This window comes from Apodemus sylvaticus, chromosome 13 (assembly GCF_947179515.1).
Source record: "Apodemus sylvaticus chromosome 13, mApoSyl1.1, whole genome shotgun sequence".
NCBI lineage: Eukaryota > Metazoa > Chordata > Mammalia > Rodentia > Muridae > Apodemus > Apodemus sylvaticus.
In genome coordinates this window covers 18,961,383-18,982,804 of record NC_067484.1, presented here as the reverse complement: position 1 = coordinate 18,982,804, position 21,422 = coordinate 18,961,383, and the positions used below count along the sequence as shown (strand labels likewise).

At 42.7% G+C, this 21,422-nt stretch overlaps 1 protein-coding gene across 2 annotated transcripts in view; it reads left to right on the top strand.

The window, feature by feature from the left end:
- Epg5 (ectopic P-granules 5 autophagy tethering factor) overlaps window positions 1-21,422 on the top strand; it is a 112,666-nt gene that overhangs the window by 45,403 nt on the left and 45,841 nt on the right. For both annotated transcript variants that reach the window (XR_007980678.1, XM_052201343.1), the window contains exons 14-25: window positions 3,493-3,657; window positions 5,757-5,876; window positions 6,632-6,888; window positions 9,362-9,502; window positions 11,226-11,370; window positions 11,580-11,777; window positions 12,470-12,580; window positions 13,638-13,757; window positions 15,168-15,334; window positions 16,291-16,512; window positions 18,053-18,176; window positions 19,942-20,086. Coding sequence is in view for 1 of the 2 variants with exons in the window: in XM_052201343.1 (XP_052057303.1) it covers window positions 3,493-3,657; window positions 5,757-5,876; window positions 6,632-6,888; window positions 9,362-9,502; window positions 11,226-11,370; window positions 11,580-11,777; window positions 12,470-12,580; window positions 13,638-13,757; window positions 15,168-15,334; window positions 16,291-16,512; window positions 18,053-18,176; window positions 19,942-20,086 (1,915 nt within the window). In the remaining variant the exon portion in view is untranslated. The remainder of the gene's footprint in view (window positions 1-3,492; window positions 3,658-5,756; window positions 5,877-6,631; window positions 6,889-9,361; window positions 9,503-11,225; window positions 11,371-11,579; window positions 11,778-12,469; window positions 12,581-13,637; window positions 13,758-15,167; window positions 15,335-16,290; window positions 16,513-18,052; window positions 18,177-19,941; window positions 20,087-21,422) is intronic.

The window sequence follows — 21,422 nt, the reverse complement described above, 5'->3', positions numbered from 1 at the left end:
GTGTGGTGTTCCTTCAGAATTTCCTTCCTTGAAATCTTGAGTAATATTTCACTGAATTTCTGTCTCCCATTTTCTTTATGCATTTGTCAGATGATGAGCATTTGGCTTGTTCTCACCTTCTGTGTTATAAGTGTTGCTGTTGTGAGCGCAGTTGCCAGCTAATACATTTTGTGAGACTTTGGTTTCGGTTCTTACTCTGTTTTTGTTTAGTATCTAGTGTGTATGTGTATGGGTGTGCATGTACCTTGAATGATGTCATGACATTAAAGGACAACTGGTGAGATTGGTTTTCTCTCTTCACCTTGTGAATTCTAGGGATCAGACTCAGATGGTCAGGCTTGGTGGCAAGTGCCTTTACCACTGAGCCATTGAGCCAGTCCTGTTCTCAGACAGTTCCGGAGCACAGAACCCACAAGTGTGTTTGATGACAGTCTGCAAACTGGTACCAAATTTTGTGTGTGTGTGCGCGCATAATTTATTTATTTTTTATCTATTTTTCCAATTTTGCAGTTCAAATATTGGCTCATTTTCAGAATGCATATTTTTGTTTTGTTAATAAAATCCATACATTATTAATGTAACCTCTTTTGGTTTGGTTTGTTTTTTTTTTCTTCGAGATAGGGTTTCTCTATGTAGCTCTGGCTGTCCTAGAACTCATCTGTAGACCAGGCTGGCCTTGAACTCAGAAATCTGCCTGCCTCTGCCTCCCAAGGGCTGGGATTAAAGGCGTGCACCACCACCACCACCACCACCTATTGTAACCTCTTAAAGTAAAATTAGTGGAATTTTTGGTCTTGCAGTAAAAGCATCAATATATTTTAAACATTTGTAAATTCTATATTGTTGAAAAAGTACCTACTAGAGGATTTCCCTCCCTACCTCCCTTTCTTCCTTCCTCTCCCCCTCTCTCTTATCACTTCCCCTCCCCTCCCCTCCCCTCCTGTCCTTTTCCCTCCTCTCCCCTCCCCTTCTCTCCCTTCCCCTCCCCTCCCCTCCTCTCCCCTCCCCTTCTCTCCCTTCCCCTCCCCTCCCCTCCTCTCCCTTCCCCTCCTGTTCCTTCCCCTCCTCTCCCCTCCTCTCCTTTCCCCTCCCCTCCCCTCCTTTCCCCTCCCCTCCCCTCCTTTCCCCCCTCCCCTCCTCTCCCTTCCTCTCCCCTCCCCTACTGTCTCTTCCCCTCCGCTCCTCTCTCATCCCCTCCTGTCCTCTCCCTCGTCCCTCCTCTCCCCTCCTCTCCCTTCCCTTCCCTTCCCCTCCCCTCCCCTCCTGTCCCTTTCTCTCCCCTCCCCCATCTCTTCTCCTCCTTTCCTCTCCCATCCCCTCCCTTCCCTCTCCCCTCCCCTCCCCTCCCCTCCTCTCCCTTCCCTTCCTCTCTCTTCCCTTCTCCTCCCCTTCTCTTCTTTCCACTGAGTCTTACTAGTGCAGGCTGGCCACAGAGTTCACAGTGATCTCTTGTTTCAGTCTCCCGAGTGCTGGGATTATAGGTGTTTGTTACCACACCTGTAAATTAAAAGTGTGATTTAGTAGCACAGGGCATTGAATTCAGGGCTTAATGCATTCTGGGCAAGTGCTCTCACGCTACTCTGTTTACTAGAACTCCTAACTGGTGCTTTCTGGGTAGTTGTTAAAGCCTTGCATTTCTTTTCCTTGTCTTATGGTATTGACTAGAACTTTCACTACAGAAGTGTATCACTCTTGTGTCATTCCTGTGATAGGAGAATAGTTCAGAAGTTCACCAATGCCTAGCACTATTAGTTTATGGTTTCTGTCAGACACAGGTTCTAGTAGGACTCTTCTATTTTTGAAGTTTCTATTTTAAGGCCTGGTGTACTGTGCAGACTTAACTCCATGACATGGGCTGTTGAGATAGGAGGGTTATGAACTGGGAAGCCACTGTCAATTTTGTAGTATCACTTGACACAGATAAACAGACACATGACACCCAGATTGTATTAGCAAGGAACAGAACTGATAGATTGACTATATATACAGATATAAAGGAGGTTTATTTGAGTAGATTACCAGCTGTGGTCTGGGTAGTTCAAACGGGGCTGTCTCCCATTGGACAGGCCAAGAATCTGGTAGTTGCTCAATCCGTGAGGCAGGATGTCTGATGCTGGAGTTCTGGGGGATTCCTAGACAGGCTCTGGATCCAAAGAAGTAGGTTCTAGTACCAGCACAGGAATGCTTCAGCAGCAGAATGGATGAACTTGATGGTGAGACTGTAGGCAATCAGGCAAAATGTAAAAGCTTTCTTCTTCCATGTCTTTTTATGTGTGCTGCCACGACGGTATGGCCCAACTTTAGGGTGGGTCTTCCCAACACAAATGATCCAGTCAAGAAAATTCCTCACAGTTGTGCCTCACACATGCCACTTTTAATTTGTTCAACTGTAGTTGGACTGACAATCAAGGTTGGCATCATGCCTATAAGAACTTCATACATTATTTGCATTGTCTTTTCTTTGAACAGCCCTGCTTTTAAGACTCTGTAAAAGGAGTCAGTAAACACAATGACTCCTGCCTGGATTCCTAGTACTTTTGGAAGCTGAGACAGGAGAATAACAGGAAGTTCCAGATTAGTCTAGACTACATACTGTTACAGACCACTCTGGGCTATTAAGTAAGACCTTACCTCTTAAAAAAACCCAAAAAACAAAAATGACATTTTCAAGTTATTCTCCTGATCATTCTCTTAAAGGGAGTTTTATTACTGTCAACCATCAACCTGCATTTTCTTAATTTGTACATACAAGTATCTTAAAAGTAGTATTGTAGTTTTTTTTCTGAAAACAGGTTTTAAAACCCATTTTAATCTAGAATATTTTAAATATATGTCAAGTAGAGGGCTATCAAGATGGCTTAGCATGAAAAGTGCTTGCTATGCAAGCTTGATGACCCATGTCATCCCTAGAACCCACACCAAGGTCAAAGAGAGCCAGGTCCACAAAACTGCCTTAGCAGCCCATGTACACCCACACCAAGCCTGTTCTTGCCCACACTTAGGACTAGGGGACACACACATACATGCACGCACACACATATTCACGTGCACACACACTCTGATAAATAGAATTACACAGTGAACCTCGCATCCAGTTTTGGAAGTTATCAATTCTTAGTTTTGTCTCATCTGCTCTCACACTGACCTATTAGCTGACTCAACACAAGATTGCTTTCATTGTATAGAAGAAAAAAATCAGTAACATTTTTGATTTATCATCACTTTAAACTTGTGTTTTGGTATGGTAGTTTACCTGGATATAAACATAACACTTTTCATGCTAAAACCCTTGACTTGTGCAAAGGAGTGCCTGTGTTTTAGGTGTATCATTAGTTTAAAAATACATTTAATTTTGTTTGTTTGTCCATGATTATAACTTTACTTGTCTCAAAATCAAATTCACCTCCTCGTTCTTTCCAAGGAAAATTTGCAAGTAGTTTAATAATGTTCCCAAGTCTTAAATTTAATTATTATTTTTTTCTTTTTAAAAAGGTTTCTTTATATTTGTTTAAAGAACTGCCTTTGTATCTTTGGCGACCTTCTGCCTCTGAGATAGCTGTGATTCGGGACTGGTTATTGAATTATAATCTGACAGCAGTGAAGAACAAGTTGGCCTGTGTGATCCTAGAAGGACTGAATTGGGGATTTGCTGAGCAGGTATGCCATTTCCGAAGAATAGGGGACTTTACACGTACCAGTTTCAGGAAAGGATTTTCTTAAAGCAGTAACATCTGTGTGCCACTGGTAGGCCAAAGGGTTCTTGCCTCCTCTCCTCCTCCTCTCCTCTGGGGATTGTACCTAGGGCTTTGTACATGCCTGGAAGACATTCTACCACTGAGCTATATCCCATAAGGTATCTTTTCTTTAATTCTGTTTTCTTTCTTTTCTTTTCTTTCTTTTTTTTTTAGGGGGGGGGGTCATGAACATTCTTGAATGAAGGTATTCTTCATTAAAAAAAACTTCTGTTGCTTGGGAGTTGTGTTGGTTGGTAAGGTACTTGCTGCATAAACGGTCTCCCAGATCCACCCCTAGCTACCATGTAAAACCTGAGTGCCTATACTCTCACCACTGGAGAGGTGGGCACGGTTGATCCACCGTGGAGCTCGCTGATAAGTGGCTGTCATCTGTACACACACAGTCAGAGAGAGGAGGGAGGCCTTAGACCATTCGAGGGCCCTGTCTTATCTCTGCCTAGTTACTTCATTTCCTCCTGATTGTGTCTGCTGCCCCAGGTCTCTCTTCCTTCTGCAGTTTGTCCTGTAATTGCCAGAGTTGTTTTCTACAGTCTGCCTTAATTATGAGTTTGTCTTTGCTCTGATCTCAGCTCTGTGACCTCCTGACAGTGTGACAAGCTTCCTGAACTTTGGGCATTAATTGCCTATCTGTAGATATTAATATTAATAGACCTTCTTATAGAGTTATTACAAGCTAGAGAAACTGTTGAAGTTAATTCCTCAGTTTAGATTTATTAATAGTTATTATTAAGGGCTTGCTATGTGTCAAGTCTCCTAAGAGACATGCCAGTAATTTTGACTGTTACAGTTTCCTGCTTCTTTCCAGGGTCTTATTACTTAGCTTATTGATCAGAGTATAATCATTTGGCTAGGACAGGGGGCAGAAATTAGCTCTCTGTATGAAATCTTCTGTTTTGAGCAAATCATTTAATGTTTGCAGTTGTCTTGTATGGTTTGCTCTCATGGGATGGTGTTGTACAGATGGGAAGACTAATTCCAGGGAGCCCTTCTCATGGGGTGTTTCTGCTTCCTGGGTGTCTTAGGATTTCCATTGTTGTGAAAAGACACCATGACCAAGGCAATTCTTATGAAGGCAAACATTTGATTGGGGTTGGCTTACCCCAATTTCTGAGGTTCAGGCATGGTGGGAAGCATGGCATTGTGCAGGAAGACTTGATCTGAAGGCAGCCAGAAGGAGAATGTCTTCTGCTGAGAGCCAGGAGGAGGGTCCTCTCATGTCGTCTGGGTAGAGCTTAGGCATAGGACCTTAAAGCCTACTCCCACAGATAGGCTTCCTCCAACAGGCCACACCTCCTAATAGTTCCACTCCCAGGGCCAAGCATATTCAAACCACCACACCAGGGTTCCTCTAGGCCTTGTCTCAGTGAATTGCTGCTGTGGGTGAGAGCCGCAGGGGTATGTCTCCAACTTCATGTTCTCCAGCCTGCAAATGCAACATCTTTGCCTCCCATTTCACAGATGTTTGCATGCAGAGTCCCCTGATTGTCTTCCCTGTCCTTTGTTAGAATCATAGGTCAGCTTCTGTGAAAGGGCCAGGGAATGAATGGAGTTTTTGAAAACTGCAAAAAAGACTAGTTGGAAATGTGGTAGGCTTGAAAGGCAGTATTTACATGTTTTTGAGTTTATGATTGATGATAAAACAGCAACGAGTGTGGATTTGATGTAATAAGTATTTTCCTGTGTGATTAATAATAAGCATTTTATGATAAGTGGCAATGCTCTTAACCTATAATGTAAAGAGATTGTAGGATGGGATGGGCAATTATAGTCAAAGATATTTATTTGGGGGTTTGAGGCTAACACATGCCTTGGTGCAGTGTATTTGCTTTGTAGATTTGAAGGCCTTCCACTGTTGTCATTTTGTAATTTCACTTCATGGAGATACAAGTTTGGAAACATTTATCTTCTGAATTCGGTGTCTGTTTGACTGTCTTTGTAGTTGTTTAAAGAACTGTTTATTGAATATGGCATGGTATAGTTGTGATTTTTTTTTCTCTAAAGGGTTCCCTTCATCTGAATCAAGCATTGCACACTGAAGTGGCCCTTCTAATTCTAGAGGCGTATCAGAAACACCTGGCACAGAAGCCCTATGCTGGGCTCATTTCTGAAAGTATGAAACAGGTATTGACTCTCTGTTTTTACTGAGAACGTAAGTCTTCACTGAAAATCTGCCTGGGAAGGTGAAATTATAGTTTTAGTTTTATTTTTTTCCAGTTCAAGGTACAAAATTTAATTTTTATAGTTTTTAAAGATTTTTCTTAAAAAGTTGCCTTTATTTTGGAGATGTGGTCTCACTGTGTAGCCCTTGCTGGCCTGAAACTCATTATGTAGACTAGTTTGGTCTCGAACTTACAGAGATCTGCCTGGCTCTGCCCCAAAATTCTGGGATTAAAGACCTGCCCCACAACATATAGCAAAAATAATCTTTTTGTGACCATCAGTGTTTCAGAATTTGGCATGAATTATAGAGATATATTGGAGCTTATACATACAACTCAGAAGAACAGATTGTCATTTTTAAAAATGTTACAGATTGGTAAATTATTGGTGGCTTGATATTAGTTTTTATGACCATTAAATTGGCAAATGATATCAGTAGGGCCCCTAACTTTGATTTGCTGAATGTATAGATAGCACAGTGGTCTTGAGTTTCAACCTTTCTGTTCTTCTGCTTGAGCTGAGATCAAGTTCACAAAGCAAGTATGGGGTGAGGGGATGTGAGTGGAACATTACTAAAGTGCAGCAAGGTCAATTGAAGGGAAGTAAGGGACACATTCTCTTCCCAGGGGATCATTAGTCACAGACAGAGGTGGGCAGATAAAGTCATTGGCCTGATGTGTATGTGATTAACATTGTTTAATGAATGATTGTTTCAGGTTTCCTATTTAGCCAGTATTGTTCGATATGGAGAGACTCCTGAGTCCTCATTTAACCAGTGGGCCTGGAATTTGACCTTGAGGTTAAAATTACACAAAAATGATTTTGGAAGACAGAGCCTTCCAGTTGGTCCCCTCTGCAGCACGGTACCTGACATGACAGAGTCGTCCACATTTCACCCACTCTTGAAGGCTGTGAAATCAGGCTTGCCCATTGGCTGCTATCTCGCTTTAGCTATGACAACTGTTGGCCACAGGTACTGTCTGTTGAACCTCCAGGGTAACTTGTAGGTAGAAGTTCTAGATTGTCATTTTCACATCCCAATCATGAGGCCTTCCTTAAACCCATTGGGGGTGAATTGGGATCAAATAATGAGCCTTGCATAATAATTTATAAAGGGAGTTTATAAAGGGAGAGTAATGCCCAAATTCATTCCTGTTCATTTGCCAAAATAAATGTGCAGCTATAACCCATCTAGAGCTCATGCTCAGCAGACAGTCACGAATGTGACAGAGCGAGGGAATGGAGGGAAGGCACCTGCATTGGTGGGGAGGACATGACCGAGGGAAAGGGAGTGCCCTAAACTGAAGTTGAACAGAGTCGATAGATGGCTGGGAGGAGAGCGGGTGGCTGATGAGGGTTATTCTAGGAGGAGTGGTTATTTAGGCTTAACACATTACGTTGTTCCCAGGAGCTCGGGTGCCAGAATAGTTCCTCGCCTCTAAGATGGGAATGATTGTATTGACTGGTTTTACGAAGCTTAAGTTAGTCACAACACTCAGTACTTACCCAGAACTATGTCTGGCTTGTTGACTCTTTAACTCTAGCTTCTAGAACTTGCTTCATGATTTCTTGATGCTGCATCTATTCTGAGACTGGGGGTCTTATTCACTGCTGGTTCTTTGAATACATAATGATTACTTATAGGAGTGAAGGAGACAGCAAGTATTAACCTTTACAATTGGTTCCATAGCTACCATCTGGGAGTACAGCAGAAGTAATTTAAAGCAGCTATGGGCTGGAGCTGAGGAGTAGACAGACTTACGTTGTACACAAGTATAACATCACAGAGACAGGGAATAATAACCAGAGACTCACCCAGAATCAGCATGCTAAAACGTTTTAAAAATATATTTCTTAAATTAATATTTTAAACAATAGTGTGTGTATATATGTGCATGTGTGGCATCATGTGTGTAGGCACCTGTGTGCGTGCGTGGATTCCCCTGGGGCTTGGGTGCCGACAAGCTTGCCATGGCTGTTGGGAACCGTCTTTTTGGAAGAGAAGTACATGTTCTTAACCACTCTAGCCTTTATTCTCTCCCACACTTTCTCTTTTTTTCTTTTTAGAGGTTCCACTTATAGATGCTCTAAAATACATTAAAAATATATATAATTTTGTATTTTGTTGTTGCTATTGTAAATACTCCTTACATAGTAGCCTTCGCACTATTAACTTTTAGTTTTTGGAGATTTTTTTTTTTCTTCTTAGAGTTAAAGCAGTATAGGAAAAGTACAAAATAAAGAAAGTAGGGAAAATCCTCGTGCTTCCACTGCTTCTGCACTCTGAGCAGTCAGATGTGAGGCCATGTCTGAGTGGTCTTCTTTATCTAACTTATCTTTCCTATTAGATATAATCGTGACAATACAATGTTACGTTTTTCACCCAGTGTAATTGTACAGGAAATATTTGTTTATGTTGCTCTTGACTGTCATGCTCATTATTATTATTTTGGTTTAGATTGTTTGGAGATGGTCTTACTATGTATAGTCTTGGCTGCCTGGAACTCTGTTTAGAATAGCCTGGCTTTGAACTCATAGGAATCCGCCTCCCCTGCCTCCTGAGTGCTGGGATTAAAGACATGTGTGACCACATCTGGCTGTCTGTATTATTTGAAAATGATGCTATAAGATTTCCATTGTATATACTTCCCCTACTATATGTGAGTCTTCTGCAACAGTATTTTGCAATTGTTTTATCTTTTTATAGATCAACTTCTGTTTCCTCCTATATTTATTCAAATGATTATATTTCAAATTCAAAATAGAAATAAATCTTTTAGCTGGGCCGTGGTGGCGCACACCTTTAATCCCAGAACTTGGGAGGCAGAGGCAAGTGAATTTCTGAGTTCGAGGCCAGCCTGATCTACAGAGTGAGTTCTACAGCCAGGGCTATACAGAGAGAAACCCTATTTTGAAAAAACCAAAAAGTCTTTTGAGTCAGGTAAACTAAAAGTCAGTAAAATGAGAAAATACAAAATACAGTTCAAATGTATTAGAAAATAATACATGTACCTCTAAAAACTGAAATAAAACAAAAATAACCAACCAAAGAAATAAAATATTATTGTTTATTGTTATTCAATAATATATTGGTAATAAATTATCTCAAAGGAGAAGAAGATGGATATGACACATTGCAGCCCAGGCTGCCAGGCTGAGCTCGCGTCATAATCTCCCTTTGCTGCAGTCGCGTCTGATCCTCAAGCAGGGTGGGCGTTGCTTCTTTCTCACCTTATTCCTGGGGCGTCCTGTAAATCTGGGTGCAGTGCTTTCAACTTTCTCATCAACGAGATGGAAATATAGATGAGATTTTTAAGAACTCTTCATTTCTAAGTTTTGAGTGTAGAATTTCTGTAGGTTAGTCATAATTCAGCTCGTATTTCATTGGAGGAATATAATTTTATGAATAGCTGCTGAGTACTCACAGTCCCCTTTGTTTTCTGTAGCATTGAGAAGTTCTGTGCAGAAGGCATCCCTCTGTTGGGCGTTCTGGTCCAGTCAAGGCATCTGAGAGCAGTGGTGCATGTCCTAGATAAGATTCTGCCCGTGTTCTACCCTTGCCAGTATTACCTTCTGAAGAATGAACAGTGAGTATATTCTGCAGATAGCAATGCCCCAGCAAGTACAAATGGCTGTTTTCTGCCTTCTAGAGTAAATTTGAAGGGAATAGTATTTCAGCAGTGTTTTATTTGTTTGCTTGCTGTGGTTGGTTTTTTTTTTTTTTTCCTCTCAGTTTGTAGAGAGAGGTAAAAGTATTATATTCCAATCCATTTGAACATATTTTGTATTTTCTTATTTTATTGTTTTTTTCTATTTAACTGATTACTTTTTTTAAAAAAAGGTTCATTTTTATTTTTGATGTCATGTAATGTGTGTGTCTGTATGACAGTATGTATGGGCACATACTTGCAGAGGCCAGGAGAGGGTGTCAGAGCTCCCTTGGATCTGGTTGTAAGACCCCTGATGTGGCTGGGCCACACTTGGGTCCTGTGCAAGAGTAGTCATGCTCTTAACTGATGAGCCAGCTCTCCAGCCCTCAGTAATGTTTTTGGTTTGTTTTATTGTTTTTACTTATTTATTTGCTTAGTTTTATTTGTCTGTGTATTTTTAATTTTTGTTCTTTATGAGTCAGAAAACATCTGCACTCTGGCTTGCTTAGAATGTGGCTGACAAATGTTGTTTAGATTAATAATTTTAATTGTATTTGCTATGAAAGATATTTCCTATTTCACTTAACTTAGAATTTCTTAGAAAGCCTATTAGTATTTAAAAGAACAGTTGTTTCCTTGAGAATAATCTTGGAATAATTCTCCTTACATGTAGCAGCAATTGTGACAATACCCAAACATACTGTTTTATGTAGCCTACAGGTGGTAGGCAGATAAAATGAATGGGAGAGAGGGAAGAGATGACTTCTCCAGGAGGCAGGGGTTGACCATCTGGGGCTTCACAGAGAGTGGTGAGAAGGGGAGAGAGATCCAGTAGACTTGTCAGGCAGTGTGTGCCTAGGGAGGGATAAGGGTAGGGTCAGTTTTTGTAGCAAGTGGTTTGGATCCAGTATTTCTCAGATTTGCTTGCTGCGGAGAGTTAGCGGAGGTGGGTAAATTACATACGCATTCCCACACTCCTGGGGATGTGACCCGAGTAGAAAGAGTTAGGGATGCTTTTTAAAAATTAAAATTAGCATCCTGCACACTTAGGGAAGCTTGGGAACTACAGAACTTGGAGACATTTCTGCTTAGAAGCCCAAGTCGTGGAGGGGACAATGGTATTTTAAGGTATTTTCTTCCAGCACCCTTTAACTTGTCTGTATTTATATGATTTGGATCTGTTCATTATAGTACTATAGAGAAATTTAACTCCTTTTAGCACTCATTAAATAAAAAGATTTTATCCTCCTGAAATACTTCAAAATTTATCAGAATCCCTAAGTAGCACTGTGTTCTAAAATGGAACCAATGCAATGTTTGTCTGTCTCTCATAAGTCATGATCTCTGGTGATGGACAGACTCGGGCATACGGCTCAGTGGCAGAGCCCTTGCCTAGTATGCTCATGGTTCCAGAGTCATTCCCAGACACCCTGCCCCCGGCCTCAAGCCTGCTGTGCTGGTACGTGTCTGTAATCACAGCATTTTGGGAGGTCTGGTGTTCAAGGGCAGTTTCAGCAACATGTAAGTTAGAGGCTAGCTAGGATCCATGAGACCCTTCTCAAAACAGCAAGAGAGAAACAGCAAGCAGACTAAACCCCACACAGAGCTGGGGCAGCTCTGCCTGAGTAGATGAGGTGTGCTGTCCTTTGTGCTCCTGCAGGTTTCTGTCGAACCTTCTCCTCTTCCTACAATTGGACAGCGGTGTTCCTCAGGGGGTCACACAGCAGGTTACGCACAGGGTGGCACAGCATCTGACAGGAGCCATCCATGGAGACAATGTGAAGCTTCTCAATGGCATGATCCAGGTTAGGTCCTTACAAATCACTTAAGATACTTTCCTTCTTCCACAGGACGTGTGGTGTTGACTCTTATGATGTGGGTATTCCAGTCTCTTGGTACGGGAGGGCTGTTCGAGTTGGGCTTTCAGGGAGTGGACAGCATTTTGAGCGTGTTTCAACAGTGGGAGGGAGGGTGAGTGTTAGCCTTTCACCTCACCTGAGCTGCTTCTTCCTAGGCACACATATGTGTAAGCACTCAGCCAGATGAAGTAGGTCCTGTGGCTGTGCTGGAGTTCTGGGTCCAGGCTCTTATCAGCCAGCATCTCTGGTACCGGGAACAGCCTGTTCTCTTCCTCATGGACCACTTGTGTAAGACAGCGTTTTATCTGATGCAGGAAGATTGTGTGCAAAAATTGCTCTACCAACAGCACAAGGTAACTGTAAGAAAAATTTTTTCAGCCATTGGATAGATACTAGCTGCTCAAAGGGTCTTGTAAATATACAATTCCTGGGAATAATCTGTGGCAGCTCTTTAAAAACAAAACAAAACAAAACAAAACAAAACTAAGTTACAAGTTAATGTCTTTTCTCAGTAGTCATAGTCCAATAGAGGAGTCCACTGAGGAGGGACTGCAGTTCTCAGTGCATGTCCCTGTGTGCACCGGGGACTGCTGCAGCTGATAGTTGTTGCCACATCCCTACTCTTGAAATCTCTAATCTCTTTTCGATTAGTATGTACACACTGTCATGGCATTTAAGATAATATTTTCATACATGTATATCACATACTTTGCTCATGACTGGGTCACTGCTGAATTCAACCAGAACTTTAAAGAAGAATTCACTGCAACGCCCTCCATACTATTCCACAAATCACAAGGAGGGGTGTTACCAAACTCATTCTATGAGCTGTTACCCTGACACCAAAGACATTTAGGGGATGATAAAGAAAACTATAGATGAGTTCTTGGATGAATATAGAAAAAACTTGTGAGTAAACTGAATTCAGCAGCACCATGAAATCTGTGTCTTGCTGGAATCTTCAAGTGCAGAGGTAACTGCTAATATCCTTGGAAGAGGCAAAGACTCTCTAAGACTCTCTGTTGCTGTCTTCTCCCTGATGTAGAATGCTTTGGGTTACCACTGTGACCGCAGTCTACTCTCTTCCTTGGTGAACTGGATTGTGGCAGGAAACATTACTCCTTCCTTCGTGGAGGGCTTGTCCACGTCCACACAGGTATGAAACCTACTGAGGACTATTTATGATGTTTGTAAATTTTAATTTTGTTACCATCCTTACTGAGGTTAGGTCAGGGCTGAGAGGAGAGAGATGGAGAATGGGTAGCTGGCCCAGGCTTCACACTGGCTCTGCCATTCGCTAGCTCTGTGCCTTGGGATGCTGCTTCTCTGTCTTCAGTTTCCTGAGTCAGATGAATATCATTGAACCTGTATGGAAAGCACTCAGAGCAGACCTTAGTCTGTACTCACTGCGCTTTGACTTGCCCTTGTCAGAAGAGACAACAGCAGCAGCAGTTTCATCATTACTGCCCATCTGAGCCTGCAGTAAGGCCATGTCTGTCTCATCTCTTGAGCCAGCAGTAATTCCTTCAATCTATTAGCTGCTCCTCCTGGGACTGAGCTGACAGCAGTTCTTCACTGCTGCCTAGACTGAGCCCATCCCCCTTCGTCTGCTTCTCTGTTTCACTGAGACTCTGAAGGGCCACCATTCCTGCCTAGCTCTAGACTGTTCTCTGGTACAGTACTCTACCATCAAGTGCAGTTCTCCTCATTTTCCCTACATCAGCGGTTCTCAAACTGTGGTTGGGACTCCTTTGAGGTGTCAAATACCCCTTTACAGAGGTCTCCAAAGACTATCAGAAAACACATATTTACATTACAATTCATAACAGTAATGAAATTACAGTTATAAAGTAGTAATGAAAATAATTTTATGGTTGGGGTCACCACAACATGAATCTGTATTAAAGAGTTGCAGCATTAGGATAGTTGAGAACCACTGCTGTAGAAGAATTTAGTATTTTTCATTTTCTTGTTTTGTCTTAATTGTAAACATGTGACAAGGACATAGACACATATGAAGCTCAGTATTTGTTGCTTGAGATCTGCACATGTGTGTTTTTCAGTCCTGTAGATCAATCCAGGGCACACATGCTAGGCAAATGCTGTATCACTGAGCCATATCTTCAGCCCTAGCAAATTCTTAAACTTGTGAACAGGATTTATTATCAATTGGAACAAATGGCTTTTTTAGTCCCCTTTGTTTGGTGTTATAGGTTTGGTTTGCATGGACTGTGTTGAACATGGAATCCATCTTTGAAGAGGACTCTCAGCTTCGAAGAGTTGTTGAAAGGGAATTGGTTATAAATGCGTGTAGCCCTGACCAAGCTCTAAAGGTACAGTAGTAGTTGTGCTGTGAGGTACAGGGCTTGGCTTACACTGGAGCTGAGCCCCCATGTAGCCTGTTAACTTGTTGTTGTACTGTGAAGATTCAGAAAGTACAGCCACCATTCAGCTTCTAAAATCCTCACATAACTGAAGGGCGTGTTGGCTTCCCAGAGTCCCCACCCTGTCACGGAGGAGTATGTTCCTAGTCTGAGTGTAGCAGTTGCTGTAGCCCTTGTGTCTTGGGTGTCTCTGGAACCCCTTGTTAAAGCTTGTTGTTACAAATCGGATTCCTGATGCTTGCTTCAGAGGTTTTGAGTCTCTGAGCCTGGATTGGATCAAGGAACCTCTTTTAAAAACTCCCCATGATCAGTCTGTGAAGTAGGCTGGGGTAAGGCTTCTGATGTAAAGATCTACTTCAGGAGCCATCGTAAACACTTTGCTCTCAGGTTTCAGAGCCTGTGGGGATTCTTCACTTTCTAAAAGCCCTGTTAAAATCTAGATTTTCGAGATTGGTAAAATTTGACAGGTTCACTTTTGGTTTCTCTATCATTCAACTGCTTTGCTCTATGAAGTTAAAGTTTTATTTAAGTTTTTGCTAGCATACACTAGTTAGTGACCATAAGGGCGTTTTCATGACTTTTCATGTGTGCCTAGACTGTAACTTGATAACCTCCCTCCCATTCCTCCTCCTGTCCTGCGGATCCTGTCTGTCTGCTTCCCAGCTGCTTCCTCTTTTCTCCTTTTTTTCCCCATGGCACAGTGGGTTTAATTAGGTTTATTTACCTTGCTAGTGGCTATTCAATTGAAAAACCCCAAGTTTCTTTTTCTCCCCTCCATCCACGAGGAGGGTTGGGCCTTAGGAACCTCTCTTCCCTCCATGATGTATGCTGTTGGACCTAATGCTGTGCAAATGTGCAGGTATAACTAACTGATGTGGGTTCACGAGTGCCACGTCCTTGTCATGCCCCGGAAACAGTGTGATGTTTTATGTGCAAAGGGATGGCAGAAATGGACATGAGAATTTAGAATTTTTTCCCCATTTGTTTGAGACGGGATCTCAAGTATTCACAGGCTATCCTCTAACTTACAATATAGTTAGAGATGACCTTGAAGTTGTGATCCTCTTTACCATACTGCTGGAATTGAACCCAGAGCCTCTAAGCGAGTGCTTTCAACTGAGCCCTATCCCCAGTGCTTTGCACGACTCTGCACGTAGGTTTTGATTTTGGGGTCTTTGGAATATCTTCACAGAGAAAGCCAGGCCCCATTCTTGCTGCCAAAGGTTAAAGTGTCAGGTAGTAGACTTGAAAAATGTCTTAATGTCTTTTTCTTACTGAAGTAAAAGCAAAATGTTTAACTTCAAAAGAACAAAATGATTTTGACTGCACTTGTTCGGGGGTTGTTCTGTTCTCTTGTAGAAAGCTCAGGTCCAGCTGAAGCTGCCCATCGTCCCATCCCTGCAGAGGCTGTTGATTTATCGCTGGGCCCACCAGGCTCTGGTCACACCTTCTGATCACCCTCTTTTGCCACTCATTTGGCAGAAGTTCTTCCTCCTGTATCTTCACCGCCCAGGACCACAGTATGGGTATGGTTCCTAGTACTGTAGTAAGTCCCCGGCAGCTCTCTCCCATCTTATGCTGTGGACTGTGAGTCAGTCACTCTCTTCTGATGTAGCTAGGGTTCTCTGTGTTCAGTAATTGATCTTAATGGAGTTTGGGGCATCTTTGTGGCCATTTCTCTTTACCCTCCTCTGTTCCCAATATCTCAAGGACAGCATCTGGGAACTAGGCAAGGTTCAGCAGAGAACCTCTGGAGGTATATAGGGAGAGAAGTTGCTCTAGATTGATGCTACCATATGTGACCTCTCTGAGGCCTATGCAAGGGACCCAGTGAAGAGTAATGATACATGCATGTAGCCCTCGGGCTGTGCATGGGGTTGTGCATGGTCCTACTGAGTAGCAAGGTCGGCCTGTCCAAGCCGTGCCCTGATGCTAAGCACTGCTGTTGGAAGCCTCAGACTGTACTAAACTCTACATGCATATCTGTGAGAAAATTCAGCGTATAAATTAGGCATAGTAAGAGAGAATGAGCGGTAGCTGGTGAGATGAGTGGCCAAGCACAGCAGTAAGCTGTTGCAGGCAGCATGCGGGCCACCCAGGAGAGCTCAGTGTAACCGGATCCTGTAATTGCGCCAGTTAAGACATCTGTCCTGGGGTTGCCTGCTGTGCCAGTCAGCTCCCGAAAGCTGCCCTCCTGCTTCTATGCTAATGCCATGGCATGTGTGCTCCTCCCGACAGACAGACAGACAGACACACACACATACTGCTTATTTCTAGAATGCCCTGTTTGGTATTTTTGTACTATTATGTATAATTAGAACTGTGAAAATAGAGCCTGTTGAGAGGAACTCTGTTTATATCATCTCTTTGGTTTCTCAACCTCTGAGGTATAGCAAGGCAGTTTGCTAATTAACCGCTGTGTTATGCCTCTTACAGCATTTTCTGCTCAAAGGTTATAGGCTCTGCTTACATTTTTTTTAAGGTTACCTGTGGATGGCTGTATTGGAAGAAGGTTTTTTCAAAGTCCCTCCAACATCAATTTGTTGAAAGACATGAAGAGACGCCTGACAGAGGTGGGTGACTTCCACTATGCTGCAAGCAAGGCCCTCCGTGTTCCGGCAGAGGGCAGTGAAGGGACACCAGAGCTGCAGGCTGGCGCCCCTGGCTTCCTGACTTCCCCAGAACTGCACAGGGAACTCGTGAGGTAAGACGGCTGCCTGCTGCTATTTGTGCACAGACACTGTGCCTGAGCTGCTAGCTTTGATGCAGAGCTTGGGTGTACTCTCAGATAGTTACATTCTTTTCGGAAGGTGGTGTTGATACTGATGGACCTGGAGACGTTGCTGAGTGTTAGAGTCTGAGTAGTGATGCAGAGGGCTGACACCCTTCCCTGCCTTTGCCTCAGTGTAAAAAAAGAAGGAAGCAAATTGGTCATAGCACTCATGCAACACCAGTCTTGTAAATGGCTGTCTATAGAAAGTGGTGGCCACGGAAGGCTCTATAACGCTGAGATCGATTCAGAGGCTTATCAATCCAGGTGTAGCTTTGCATGTCCCTCAGTGTTTGGAATTTTGTGGTGAGCCAGGCTTGGTTAGCATGGCTTCTGCCTGTGAATTTGACTTAGTACAAATGGTTGTCTTAGAGCAAGACTGCATAAAACATGGCTGTTAGGCGTTATCCTCAACTGCAAAATACCTTGATGAGTGAAGAGACTCAGGTCTCAGGCTTGCTTTGGCCCTGGACCCTCAGGGCTTGTCTCAGCCTGTATCCTGAGTGATTAAAGGACTCCCTCATCCCTTCCCTATTCCCCACCCCTGTTTTTAACCAGTTTTACTAGAACACATTCTCTTGGAACATTTTAGGTTTTTGGTACTCCCTCTTCCTCTTTTCAATTCCCTCCAAGTGGCCATCCATCTTCCTGAGTCAGGAGCTGGAAGAGAAAAAAATATACACATGTATTCTCTCTCTCTCTCTCTCTCTCTCTCTCTCTCTCACACACACACACACACACACATATGTATGTCTATATATCGGACCTTGTCTGTGTTTTTCTTCCTTGACACACTGTACTGATTATAAAGGAGGTAATTTTCCACTTTGGTTGTCTGTGTCTGCCAACTGTTTCTCTATGCTGTTATTCAAACAATGTCTTGAATACCACTGATCTTAGCTAATAGCTGGCTGTAGTCTTTGAAAAAGCAAAACAGAAATAGACTGTTAAAACATATTAAAAATAAAGACAGTTTGTAAGCACAGCTTTTAAAAAATATTCCTTTTTGATGCGAGCATGGTACACAGATCCACAGTTTTATTTATGGTTTCCTCCAGGAGAGTGGCCATGCTGCAGCCGGCATGTGCGCATGGATAGAGACTAGCTGTTGGTATTTTCCAAGCACTAGTGCTGGCCATGTTTGGCTTGAACAGGATTGCAAAGCTCTGAGCTCAGGTCTAGGGTTGTGGAATAAACACTCCTTCACGGTATCTATTTAGTCCTTTATCAGTAGCAGAGTTCTCAGAGCCCCATTCAGATCTTTGCATAAGCAGGTTCCAAATCCTGTTTTAACGATGTGTGGGGTCTTCATTGTGAGTTTCTAAGGAGAGGCAGGGGCTGCTAGACACATTTCTTCTTCATGGAAGCCTTTGTCTACTCTCACGTGGTGGCACCAGAGTTCTTAGTAATAGGAGAAACTCCATTTGTCTGCATATCGTTTTACATTTTATGTACTTGTGTTTTTATCTTTTAGGCTCTTCAATGTGTATATATTATGGCTAGAAGATGAAAATTTTCAGAAAGGAGATACCTATATTCCTTCTTTACCAAAGCATTATGATGTTCACAGGCTAGCAAAAGTGATGCAGAATCAGCAGGTAAAACTATGAGAATGCCTTAAAAAAGAAAAGGAATTTTCAAATGTAAATTGCACTGGCTATGGTCATCACCCAGAAGTTAAACTGATCACTTGTAGGAACCTTTTGACAGGCTATTCTGTCTCAAGTGTCCTGCTGTAATGGCCTCACCTGAGCCCCATGCTTGTTCTAGGGCTTTTTGTAATCTGAGGAACATAGCCTTTGTCCTACTGTGTTCTTGCTTATTTGAGCTTGATCAACTAAACACTTAAGTACATCTCTACCATGAGAAGCCCAGGGAATGAATTCGAGGTCATAGGTCATAGGCTCAGGAGGTGACAGAGAGACTTCCTTGTCTCTATCTGCTGATGATTGTCCTTCTGGAGCCTCTTGCTTCTAGTTCCTGTGTGTTCTTGTAGGTTGTCTGACAGACACAGATGTGCTTAAGTCCTTTTCATTCCTAATTTCTAGTCTCAGTTTTCTCTGAGTTTCTGTAGCTAGCCTGGGAGGAGGCAGAAAAGCAAGAAAGAGGCCTCTCTCCAGTATCTCTTCATCTAGGAGCTGAGGTTGGCAGCTGTTGGCCCAGACTTAGAGCATGTAAATTCCAGTTGACTTATAAATACCATTAAGGTGATTTATTTATTTGTTTATTTATTTGGATTTTTATTTTCTGTTTATGAGTGTTTTGCCTCCATGTAAGTCTGTGCAGCCATGGAGTTGCAGATGATTGTGAGCTGCCATGTGGGTGCTGGGAACCAGACCCGGGCCCTCTGCAAGAGCAACCAGTACACTGAACAGCTCTGAAGGTTTTGTTTGTGTTTATTTTACAGTGCGACTCAGTCTCCATGTTCTGAGAGTAGTGGATGAGTCTGCTTAACCCATGAGTTGTACTCTGTGTTTGTTTCCTTTCACAGTTGTCTGGTGAAGAGACTGCTATGACTGTCTGCACTGTTCTCACACTCTAAGTTCTGCTGATTTTACATAGCAGCAAAACATATTTTATGGGGTAGTTTAATATTTTTCTTATAAATTTGCATTAATTTAATTTGGTTTAATCCAGATTAATTATCATTCCTGGATTCATTCATTGTTTTGAGCTGTAGCTCAGGTGGACTGTCACTGGTATAGGCCAGAAGCCTTGAACTTGCAGCCAATGCTCTTGCTTTAATCTCCTGAGAGCTGAGATTACAGGTGTGAGCTGCCATGTTTAGCTTCAGGATCTTTATTTTTTTAAAAAAAAAATTTTAGAGATTTAATTTTATTATTTTTAGTTATTTTAAATTTAAATTTAAGTGTATGTGTATGTCTGAGGGGCGGTATGTGTGCGTGTATTCAGCTGTCCACTGAGGCAGAGGCTGCAGTCACAGGTGCTGTCTATCATGGGTGCTGGGAATTGAGCTCATACCCTCTGCATGAACAGCACACATTCTTAACTGCTGAGCAATCTCTCTAGCTCCTGCATTTATTTTAAAATCTTACTTTAAACAATATTGTATTTTCTCTATATGTCTTATAATGCATATAATTTAGTAGCCTAGTAGTCTGTATATTACTATACTACTTAATTAGTACATTAATATGCATATAGTAAGCCTGTTCAGCAAATTTTTTCCTAGTCATGGTATATAGGCAACATGTTTTGTAACTACTCTTTGTTAGTGGTCATTTGCAGTTGAGTTCACACTATGTTGGAAGCCGTGGATCGCCTCCCTGTAACTGTGTCTCACTGAGTTCAGTTCATAGTTGTATGTGTGAGCTCATGCTCCAGTGTGTTTGTCCTGTCTAGGACCTGTGGATGGAGTGTGTGAACATGGAGCGCATACATCATGAGTTCCAGGAGACAGTTGCTCTGTGGACACAGGACAAGCTTGAGTCCCATTCCATGCCCTGCAGCTCTTCAGCACAGCTGGATTTCACTGACCCTTTGCTGGGTGAGTCCTGTGACACCAACCCCTTTGAAAGAAAGGATGTTTGAATCAGTTATTGAAGGTTAAGGTTTCTACACTTTATCTCTCCAATGAGAATTGCTCTTTAACAGTTAGTTCCCTGTTTGAGGAACTGAGGGGGTTTTCAGCCCCATGCGGGGAGCAATGGTGTCAACTAGGGGTACACCTCCCAGAGCTCCTGGGGACTGGACCACCAACCAAAGAATACATATGGCCATGTGGCAGAGGATGGCCTTGTTGGACCTCCTCAGTGGGAGGAGAGGCTCTTAGGCCTGAGGGTGTTTGATTCCCCAATGGAGGGGGGATAGGAAAGGGGATTTCCGAAGGGGAGATCTGGAAAGGGGAAAACAATAGAAATGTAAATTTAAAAAAATCCAGAAAAAAAGAGTTCCCTGTTTGGAAAAAAAATTAATAAAAATAAAAATTACATTGTTTAAATGGCTAGGGAAAAAAGATTTCTTTTTTCTTTTACTTGTCTGCTACTGAGGGATAGAATCCAAGACCTGAATGGCGTAAACAAGATTGGTGATAAATCATCTTTCCTGAAGGAAGTTTAGAGGCAGGTGGCTCAGAGCAGTAGGCTAGCCTGGTGACTCGTGAGGCTCTCAAGCACTCTGTTTTCTTATCTTGTGGCCTCACTGTCCTGTGAGTGGCATCCACCTTCAAATATAATGGCTGTGCACCTTGGCCCTTTTGCTTATGTATTGCAGTAGTCGGAAGGGAAGTGTCTTTAAAGAATTGCTTTAAGAAGGTGCCTGTAGATTCTGTAGTTACTCTCATTAGCTCAGACCTAACCACACATGTCTGCCACTGAAAGTGAGGCCTCTGGCTCGGGACTTAGTTCTCTTTCAATGGTTTAAAGTATAGTTTTAAATGTAGTCAATTGGGTTTGCAGTTTATCATTCAGAAGTTGAATTTTTCTTTTATAACTGTTTCTTCTGTATCTGGAGCCCTTACTGTGGAATGGAAATGCTTTAGATTATTTTTTCCTTTTCACCCACCTTCCTTCCTTCCTTCCTTCCTTCCTTCCTTCCTTCCTTCCCTCCCTCCCTCCCTCCCTCCCTCCCTCCCTCCCTCCCTCCTTCCCTCCTTCCCTCCTTCCCTCCTTCCCTCCTTCCCTCCTTCCCTCCTTCCCTCCTTCCCTCCTTCCCTCCTTCCCTCCTTCCCTCCTTCCCTCCTTCCCTCCTTCCCTCCTTCCCTCCTTCCCTCCTTCCCTCCTTCCCTCCTTCCCTCCTTCCCTCCTTCCCTCCTTCCCTCCTTCCCTCCTTCCCTCCTTCCCTCCTTCCCTCCTTCCTTCCTTCCTTCCTTCCTTCCTTCCTTC